Source organism: Haliotis asinina, chromosome 1 (genome assembly GCF_037392515.1).
Source record: "Haliotis asinina isolate JCU_RB_2024 chromosome 1, JCU_Hal_asi_v2, whole genome shotgun sequence".
NCBI classification, from domain to species: domain Eukaryota; kingdom Metazoa; phylum Mollusca; class Gastropoda; order Lepetellida; family Haliotidae; genus Haliotis; species Haliotis asinina.
The window spans coordinates 42,151,672-42,162,633 of record NC_090280.1 but is presented as its reverse complement, the minus strand read 5'-3'; the positions used below and the strand labels follow the sequence as shown (position 1 = coordinate 42,162,633).

Genomic DNA, 10,962 nt, shown 5'->3' with positions numbered 1-10,962 from the left:
GTTTGCTCTTGAGAAAGATGTTAAGGTTTCAGGTGTATTTTGGACCAGAAACCTATGGTCGTCAAATCCCTTGTGTACGGGGCGATGAGGTAGCCTAGAGGTTAAAGCCTTCGCACCTCTTTCCGAGGACCCGAGATCGATTTCCCACACGGATACAGTGTGTGAGGCCCAGTACTGGTGGCCCCCGCCATGATATAGCTGGAATATTGTCGAAAGAGATGTAAAAGTAAATTCACTCACTCACCAATGTTTACCAAGGTTGCAGTCACAAAGGGACCTGGTAGTGTGTCATCAAGCTTAGAATGTGTCACCGTGACCTACAGGGGTATTCATTAATCTCAAGTGAAAACAATTCAAAGAATGACCTACGTTTCAACCGATTCGAAAGTGGAAAGAGACACTACAAACAACTATGGTTACACGAAGTCCCAATTCCTTGTTTCATAAGAAAATGGTGTTTACAAATGAATTTTAATTGTAAAACTTAAAAAAATCGCATTTCTATATTTTATGACGATGTTTAGGCAGTCTAAGTAAAGTGAGGCTAAGTATTATTCGTTACACTGCTTGTGCTGGATTTAACAAACCCGCGAATAACACTGAGCCTAAATTTACTTAGACTGCCGTTTAGGCAGCATGCAGTTAACTGAGACATCAGGACTATAAAAGTGGTATACTCCCGCTGGCGGATCGTGATGGATGTACATGGTATTTTATCAGAGTCACGTGGACCAATCAAAACTCGACATTGTTATATGAGGTTAGATAAATATTTATTATCAACGTATATTCAACTACATGTCAATTAAAATATTACAATTCAAGTTTAGCACTTGTACAAATCACTTTCGTGGTTAAATACAATCATGCACCAAAGAAACCCATAGAGTTTATAATAGTTGAACCTAATAATATATTTTACATGCCGTCATTAAAATATATGTAAATAAATGCAAAGGATACGTTAATACAATTTCTGTGAAATGTTTTCGACTTGGACGAAAAGTGTTCGGTAGGTTATAATAATTGTCATCGACACAGGTACACACTTAATGATGACGTCAACACATATAGTATGATTCCAACAGGAAGTGACGTTACACCTGCATTACACACATCCCCTTCGCAACAGTAAACACACGAAGACGGATCCAGGTCGCAGTTGCCATTGATGTTTTGGAGACTGTAGCAGTGACTGGCATCCATACAACCCTGAATCAACACCGTCAAATTAGGAGCTAAACATTCTGTGTTGGAAAATCAGAGGTATATAACGTGATTATATACCTCTGAATGACATCGATTAACCAATCACAATCGAGTATTTACTGAAGTCATGGTAGAATGATTATTAATCGATATTACGAAACGAGTTTTGTGATCTATTCATTGCACACAGGACATGAAAACAGTGTGATCCACTAGGCACTCGACACCGGATGTAAAGAAAACGAAGGGGAGATAACTCTGTTACGAGTACTTTATAGATGAAAATAAACAATTAACACTATTCAGTTGATAAATAACACTAATTAACAGGCCGCCGATGTTGAAATGTACAAAAGGCTACAGGTATTCGACAGTAATTCACGAAAACTAACTTCAACCAAAATTCAAAATTAACGTAATTGATATGACATTTAAATTTTACTAGTATTTACCAAGGACATAATTTTATGCAACTTCCGTATTTTCATTCTATACATTGTTGATAACTGCAGTCAAAGTCTCCAAGAAGTCATTTAGATATTTGAAAACAACGAGGTGGACAATTCTTGTATTACAGGGCGGGCATATTGTCGATGGCCGTAAAAATTTTATTTTATAATGAATGAAATGATGAACATTAAAGGTATGAAAATGACGGGTTTTTTTATCTAGGCGACTAACGGTATCGGTTGGTCAGGCTCGCTGACTTGGTTGACACGTGTCATCGGTTCCCAATTGAGTAGATCGATGGTCTGGTCCACACTCGATTACATACAGAACACCGTCACATGGTTAAAATACTGCTGAGTGCGGCGTAAAACTAAACTCCTTCACTTGCCAAAGTCTATTGTGATGACTTAAGAAGTGTTTTTTTCTGTAAAATATTTTCAGTATTTTATACCTTCCAGATATTGAAGACTACCTATGACTGTACTGGATATACACCTTTCCAAAAATCTTTTCGAAACTTTATTATATGTTATAATGTTACTGACATCGGTTTACCCGAGAACCCACCTTTGTGTATTTCTTTCCCTCAAAGCCTCCCGTCTCTATTGTCGTGTAGCATATCTCACCCCACCCGCACGTCATGGGGTTACTCTGCATACACTCTCGGACCGTCCATGCGCGGACACACCGGAAACAGTCGAGGCCGTCTGCGCCTGAAAAAGGAAAACGAGGTCAGTTCGGGTGCATATGTACCCATGATTAACCATTGTACCATATCGAGTTATTCGGCACTTCCGACGAGCGTCCAGTCAGATTACTGGAAGTATTTTTTTGTGCTCAGCGAATGAGTTAGTGACGTCACTAATCACGTCATTCAGCCAGGTTAGAGAATGGGTCCAAGGTACTTTTCATAACGAACATACGCGAGCTATTGAGGGTTTTCAACCAATATTCAATCAATATCACAGCGGGGGACGACAGAATTGGGTCTCATACATTGTATAACGGACCCTATATAGAAGCGGAGAAGAAACTCCCCGAAAAGCCGCTGAACGTATGTCTCGGATCGTTACGTAACCAGTGTAGCTAATATGGTGGTAGCGTAGTATTTATGATTGAGCCCTATTTATTTTCAAAAGCTGATTAAGTTCGTTGAGTGTTGTAACAACTGAAATCCTGCATATAGAAGACAGGTTAACTATTTTGTCATCTAAGTCAAATAATTGGTTTTAGTGCCCGTATTAGGACAGTAGATTTGTAGTAAAGTTTAAAGTCGGTATGTTATAGCTCACTGGCTTCTATTCTCGATTCACTGCGAAGAGAGACTAAATTGTGCAGATAAAACCTTCTTTCACACATTGGTATGATTTTAGAAAGAAATCATACCTTTAGTTGAAAGGTATTTGCAAGTCACAGTAACAGTCTTATGACTTAAAAAATTGTTAGGGTGAATTGAGGTGTGTGAAACATGTGACATATCGCCGATCTGCTCTGATCCGCCATTGAAATACTACACGCCGTTGTTTGAGTGTTTCTAGTTATTACTTTAAAAACATCTTTCACATACACCTTTAATTCTTATCAGGGGAATATATTATCAGGTGAAATGTGTTTGCAAGTCATAGTGATAGTTTAATTATCTAAAACAAAATGTTAGGGTTTATTTGAGGTGTGTGAAAAATATGACGTATCACCGATCTGATCTGATTCGCCATCGATGCTTGAAGGTTATAGTTCCATAACTTCTTTCTTTCTTGTTGATCTTATTATTTGACAAAACTGGAAAGATGTTTTAGAACGCTTGTGACAGTTTTACACTTCATTTTTGAGGGCTGAATGACAGTGTCAGTTAGCATTTTGTTAATGTCCATTTCATTCCGCACATGCGATATCTGAATTAATTATTAATGTAAACATAATGTCTCAAAGAAGATTTTTTAAAAGGACAGCTGATGTTAACACGTGTTCTCGCGATACTTTTGCGTTCTTTAACATGTTTTGGGAGGGAGGGCCGCGGTGTATGATTTATTAGTATTCTTTCATTCATTCACATATGTACTTCTTTCTTTTATTCTTTTTCTTTATTTCTTTCATTCATTCACATAAATCCTGCTCTTAATTCTTACTATAATTCATTCATTCATTGTAAAATTCCGACGGATACGATAAACTGGCTGAAGTTCAGTTAAACACAACTGAAGTTGCGCTGGGAACGAGACAAGTCATGACGAGGCACGCGTCAATAAGTACAAATGGTAAAGAAAGCAAGCGAGTGACCTATCCCTGTTGTAGAGTATCCCTGATTGTACTTATGCTGGTAATATGCGCAAGTGTTTATTATACTTGCCTATCTAACAACCCACTTAAGTCAGTCCGACTGGACAGTTCCACTTTGTGTGAAACGGACTGCTGGTGTCCCCAGCTGTTATATTGCGGGCACATTCATAGATTCATGTTGTAATCAGAATAATGATATTGATCCAGGTTACTTGATAAAGAAATGAATTAATATTTTTCAACATTTAATGTAACAACAAGCGTAATATACGTGGGACATCGTAAATAATATACGACATTGAGTGTTTTGTAACTGTTCTTTGACGTAGGGCACTTGCAGTTCACTAAGTGTATTCAAATATTAATTGTATCAACCAGTCGACAGCCTGACCTATCAAACACTCACTACTTGTATTTAATCATTGTGAAACTCCATAACGTATGTCGACCGATACAGTTGTGCTGCTTGCTGCAGATCTGTCAATCAAGTGCCGGTTCTTTCATCGAAATAAGACCCGTGAAGGTCCCGGGGTAGAATAGGCCTTCCACACTTGCCGTAAAAGGCGACTATGCTTATCGTAAGAGGCCACTAACGGATCGGGTGGTCAGGCTCGTTAACTTGGTTGACACATGTCATCGGTTCCCAACTGCGCAGATCGATGTTCATGTTTTGATCACTGGATTGTCTGGTCCAGACTCGATTATTTACAGACCACCGCCATATAGCTGGAATATTGCTGAGTGCGGCGTAAAACTAAACTTACTCACTCATCATCGAAATAAAAGGACTGAGCATGCCATACAATCGAAAAACATGACTAGGTAATGTAAGTTTCAAATTAAAAGAAAGAAAAAACCCTCTTGTTTACTGACAAGAGGTGTCCATATAAAACAGAATTATCCACCATTGAAACATATATTTTTGGAGAACGTTTTATGCAATACTACTCGCCTAACTCTGTCAGAAATGCGAAAAAATCTTTCCAATTAAAACTCTTTTCTATTTTACAATGAACCTGAAATTCGCGCTTATTAAAAGATAATTTGTTCATGAACAATGAGTGAGTGAACAGGCGAGTGTGTTCGGTTTTCTGCGTCTCTTTTAGCGATATTAAAGCAACATTACGGCGGGGAACACCAGAGAGGGCTTCACACATTGTACCCATGTGGAAAAGTGAACCTGGGTCTTCAGCATGACGAGCAAACACTTCAACCACCAGGCTACCCCAGGCTCCATGTGACCATCAACCTGTAAGATGTATATAAATTCGTACCTGCACCTCCACTACTATATAACATGACTGTCTGGCCTTTTTCATTTGTGATCCTTTCATGTCTTATTATCTTACTTCTCACTTAAATGTCGTTTTCTGATTGCCCGAATGCTCCTCTGTTATATTCAATGTACCACGCTTACAAGCGAGTAACATTTTCTATGCACCCCGCTTACAAGCGAGTAACATTTTCTATGCACCCCGCTTACAAGCGAGTAACATTTTCTATGTACCCAGCTGGAAATTCCGAACTCATCTGGTAATTCGTGATAGTAATTCTTTATCTCGAATAACATTTGATCACGTATTATGTACGGAAATAACCATTGTTTTGCGAATGTCAAATGTTACATGGCGGGGGTCTGTAAATAATCGAGTCTGGACCAAACAATCCAGTGATCCACAGCGTGAGTATCGATCTCCGGAAATCTGAACTGATGACATGCGTCAACCAAGTCAGCAAGCCTAACTACTCGATCCCGTCAGTCGCCGGATTGCTGAAGACCAATTCTAGCCCGGATCTTCACGGCTCGAAACATCAAGAAACAAACTGTATATAATATGCTAGCTCTGTAGGATAGAGTAAACGAAACCACAAGCCTAGATGCCGTTTGCCGATTACATTCCACGCTTTGAAAGCCCTTTGCGTAAATCTTATTAGCGTACACGCACCCCGGCAACGAACAAAACAAACAGTGTATCTGTGCACTGCGAATACATGGCACCGCATACAAAATGCAGAAAATCATTATTTTTTCACAGACGTAAAATGGTGAAAAAACAGGACTTCGCGAATATATTCTACATTGGTTAAGCACAAGTACCTGTTAATCTTCCATTTGTGTCTGAGGTTTGTCAGCTGATTTCTTTGGGGTATATTTATGTACGTACGGCACGTATTCTAATAGCGGGCGTGATGTCTCTTGTGACAGTAATCGGGTTATATCAGGGCGTGTTTCAGGACAGCCGGGCGAGTGAGTGAGGTTTTGCGACGCTTTTAGCAATATTCCAGCAATATCACGACGGGGGACATCAGAAATAGACATCACACAGTGTATCCATACGGGGAATCGAACCCGGGTGATTGGCAAGACGACCAAACGCTTTAACCACTAGACCGGCCTTGAGGTAAGTCGGAGTCCACGAGGACCAGTGTGAATCAACCTAAAAACGTAATCGCGGCGAACAGGGATTCGAACCCACAATCGCGGGTTCTTGTCGGGCCAAGGGCACGTTTAAATGTGACTATTCACATAGACCTGTATGCTGTTACTTCAAGATATATGATGGATTGGGACATATGAAGATAGTACATGACACGTTTTAATTGAGCTCAACATCGCATTTTGGTATGTTTTTGTTTATTTTTCACACCGCTCTCAGCAATATACCAGCTATATGGCGAGGGTCTGTAAATACTGTCCGGACAAGACAGTCTATGGACTGACTTCATAAGCATCCGTTTATGCAACTGGGATAGGATGACGTGTCAGCCAAGTCTGCCAGCCTTGACCACCCGATCCCGTGGGATCCATTTTCGGACCCACCTATTACAACCGGACAAACACATACTCGGTGACTCATGTTTGATGGAGGCTAGAAATAAACGAGCAAGAAATGGTTATATCGGTGTTTGATATGGGCATCACAGCTGGGCCTTCATTCATCTCAGTTTGGGCGACTGTCTTCAGTCCTGTGCATATAAGGTCATGCAACATTCGTATTTTTGTGGTCAAATCTGATTTTCAACTGATTTTCTTTGGCAGACTGTTTGTTTGAAATGTGGGACGGCATTCTGACATGAATGTATTGTAAATGGTAGATTACGCAATTGAAACTGCAAGCATATTTACATTTCTAATAAACTGAGACAATATACATGTCTGTTTCCTTGTAAAACACCACATACGTACCTTGTAAAGCTGTGAGGAGTGACGTCATTAACCCAAGTAATATGAATTTCATTTTGTAAAATGTATTCTTGAGTTTACACCGTAAGTTTCAATCCACCATTCTTTCCTTCAGCGGGTAACTTCTGACAGTTCATAAGTGAAATGCATACCGAAAGTGAACTTGTCACGCATGCCTTTCGTTTGAAACTCCAGTCAATAATACACGATGTAATCTATTTCAGGCCTCGTGAAACATATGCCAGACAGATTCGCCTTATATTTCAAGTCCTGTACGAAGTCGTGTCAACAAACCAAACTGACAAATAAACACGTCAGGCATTGACAACTTGCTGTCCAGTCGGTTTCTTTATCGCGATCTTGACCCGTATACCTAAGTCTCATAATTGATATTGACAAACAAGACATCACGTGCTCGCGTGCGTGACGTCACATGGGTGATATATATCACTTTCTCTCACAAGTGGCGGGGGTTTTATCGTCAATAACAACGACACTAGAGGTCGTGGTCTGTGAGTAAGGTTTCTTTAGAAATCACTTTCAATAGAAAGGATTTATTGGTTTATGAACTGAAGTGATAAGGTGAGTCGCGTATGATATTGCAATCGGTTCATATTTACTTAAGAGTTATTGGTCGCGAATTTGATCGATGAGACAAAAACGCTCATATCTTTAACGGTCAAGTGAAGGTTTGAGTGAAGATTGGCAGTCAGCGATGTTAAGTGTTAATTGTCGAATATAGTTCAGTCAGCACTAAACTGTTGTTCACAGTATGAACGAAAGAAAGTGATAGATGGCATGAAATGGTTGAAAACGACGGCTGCTTGTTCAAATGTTCATGATTTTCTGATAAAAATACTATTTTTCTTTAACAATCAAATACATTTTGGATTTTATCCAAAACCTTGGTGCCACTAGTGTGAGTGGGTATTACGCCGCCTTTAACAATCTTCCAGCAATATCACGGCGGGAGACACCAGAAATGAACCTCACCTGGGGACTCAAACCCGGTCTTCGGCGTGACGAGCGGACGCTCTAGCCTTTACGCTACACCACCGATCCCGTCCCATGTAAGAAAATGAGATTGCACATATATTAATAAAAAGCATTCGACAGTTCAAATCGTTTAGGCTAGCAAATTCACCAGAATTCAATCAACGTTAACTTAATCCTCCAAAAAGGAAAGCACGAGGCATTGACTGGGCTTTCATCGCCTCGGCGCGAAAACATAGATTCTGAATGACCCTGTCTATGATTGACATGGGTTTAGTTTTATATGAGTCGGTTCTGAAAAGGTGAAATGAATACTGGGTCATAGAAGATTAACACACAAGACCTTCCGCAAATAAATACACATGAAATTGACATCACGGTACACGGGATCACCTGGTGTAATGTACAGAGATGTCAATATGTATCATTCCCTCAATATATGTTTACAAGAAAAGCGGCTATCACAACACGCATGACATAAATCAATATGGACTTCAAACCAATAAAGATGGGAAGCGAGCATTCCTAAGGGAGATAACTCTGGTTGCCTTAGACGACTGTATTATTTGTGTACCGTTGGGCGATGTACGTGCATACATAAACATGTGCATGCATAAATACATACGATAAGTTTCTCACAGAATATATCTGTTGATTACGTTTAGAATTTGCAGACTGTACATGCTGCTGTAATAAATTCCCAAGACTTTAAGCTTTAAACATTCGCCCGTTATTATGTTGCGACATATATACTTCATATATACTTTGTTTGTACACGCACGCACGCACGCACGCACGCACGTATAACACCACCAGTTACGATAATACGTATTTTACACCTGTTACAATAAAAAAGGTGTAAATCAGTCAACTGATATTCCATTCCAGTTCTATTTCGGCGTCTATCAATAATCGTTGTTTAATTTCTCATCTCGTTAAAGAAGCGAATAAGAAATTATGTTACCGATCACGTAATGATCAAAATGCAAGAACAACTCTGTGTAAAGTCGATACTGACACATTTCAAAGCCGTTTCAAAACGCTGAGTGATAGGTATAGAATAAATACTTTTGAGATGACCCCTCGATAAACTGACCCCTCTTGTCCTTACCTGTGTATTGACAGGTCAGGTATTTACACTGACACCCAGAGGCTTGTTTACACAAACAGTATACAGGCACACCGGGTGGTTATAACATGCTTATAATACACATTTGAACCTCTACCTCAGTTATGCCACGCCATATCAGATTCATATAGAAGGTGAGTGAGTTTGGTTTAACGCCGCTTTTAACAATATTACGGCTGGGTACAAAGGAAATGGTTTTCCCACACTGGGCCCATGTGGGTGTTCGGCATGTCGAGAGAGCGGTTTAATCACTATTAATGTCTGTACTAAAAGTGATTTAAACTTTAAAATGGTCAACGACAATTAGATACGTCTACATGACGCCCCAAGATCCCGGTTAGAATTTACCCTCAGTAACCCAAGCTTGTCGTTAGAGTCGACTAAAGGGATCGGGTGGTCATACTCATTTGTTTGGTTGACTCATGTCGTATCATTACTGAACAGATAGGTGCTCTTGGTGTTGATCACTGCCCAGTCCAGACTAGATTAGTTACAGACCGTCACCACGTAGCGTCAGTGCTGCTGAATGCGGTGTCAGACATCAAACAAACAGAGATAGACAAGCGAAAGAACAAACACATTACCATTGTCGTTGCTTTTAGCGCACATGCTACTGTGTAGCTTGAGGTTGTAATGTGATCTGTGCCACTCAGTAAAGTCAAGTCGCATGTATGTGTGAAATTGTCCACAAAATGTTAATACAACTCGACACAAATCCCAAACAGGACATTTAAACCTTGTTTGGCTATACCCGCAACCCTACAATGTGACATGGCACACGAACAGCGCATAAATCAAACACCATAATGTCGGAGATGTTGGGAGCGTTAATGGAGTTTGAAACCTCAGGGTCACTGAACTAATGCAAACCACACATGCAGGTGGCCTAATAAACATTGATACGGTCTAACGGTACAAACATATAGAACGTGACGTAACGCAAATAGCTGAAGAGTTTGATCACAAAGGTGTGTAAACAGACAAAAGAACTAATCGGGGGAAAATTAGGCTCTCATTTCGTAATGGCCTCCTTGAACATCAGGGCTTGAGATGCCATGCTTGAGGCGACTGACGGAAACGGGTGGTAAGGCTTTGTTGACACATTGTATCCCAGTTGCGTAGATCGATGCTTATGCTGTTTGATTACTGGATTGTTTGTATCTACAGGACCTGTGAAAGTCCGGGATAGAACAGGCCTTCAACAACCCATGTTTGCCATAAAAGGCGACTCGATGGCTTGATTGACCCACGTCCTCGGTTCCCAGTTACCCAGATCGGTGTTCATGTTGTTGATCCGTGGGTAGTTTGGTCCAGACTCGATTACTTACAGACCACCGCCATATAGTTGGAATATTGCTGATTGCGGCGTAAACCTAAACTCACTCACTCAGTACAGATCGTGGCCATGTGGCTTGAAAATTGTTATTGTTAGTATTATAAGATATTTATATAGCGCTCACATCCACGCAACTAGTCCATGCTCACGGCGCTGGCATATATTTCCCTCGATCACTGGATGTCAGTGTCAATGCCACATCTCTTTATCCGTCTCTTCCTGTTACTACAGGTGCACCGAATTTTTTGTGGCTTTCCCAACCTAACGAGGAACACTGATATGGGTCGCGACAAACAACAGACAAAACAAAACCATAGAGTCCAATCAAGAAAAATTATTCATTCGGTTCGTAATGGATTTTAGGGCTACAGTGTAATATTATTT

At 40.2% G+C, this 10,962-nt stretch overlaps 1 protein-coding gene across 1 annotated transcript; it reads right to left on the bottom strand.

Annotated features, from left to right (window-relative positions):
* Window positions 1-758: 758 nt before the first annotated feature.
* LOC137279052 (uncharacterized) lies at window positions 759-7,443 on the bottom strand. The gene is made up of 3 exons (XM_067811535.1): window positions 7,124-7,443; window positions 2,227-2,372; window positions 759-1,212 (listed from the first exon to the last, which is right to left on the bottom strand). Exons 1-3 carry the CDS (start codon window positions 7,173-7,175, stop codon window positions 1,030-1,032), a joined length of 381 nt encoding a protein of 126 aa, XP_067667636.1. The 5' UTR covers window positions 7,176-7,443; the 3' UTR covers window positions 759-1,029.
* Between the last annotated feature and the right edge of the window lie 3,519 nt (window positions 7,444-10,962).

Coding starts and splice junctions, on each gene's coding strand:
- LOC137279052 (XM_067811535.1), bottom strand. CDS start 7,175: ATGAAATTCATATTACTTGGGTTAATGACGTCACTCCTCACAGCTTTA. Junction 2,373..7,123: donor ACTCCTCACAGCTTTACAAG/GTACGTATGTGG, acceptor TTCCTTTTTCAG/GCGCAGACGGCCTCGACTGT. Junction 1,213..2,226: donor AGGGAAAGAAATACACAAAG/GTGGGTTCTCGG, acceptor GTGTTGATTCAG/GGTTGTATGGATGCCAGTCA.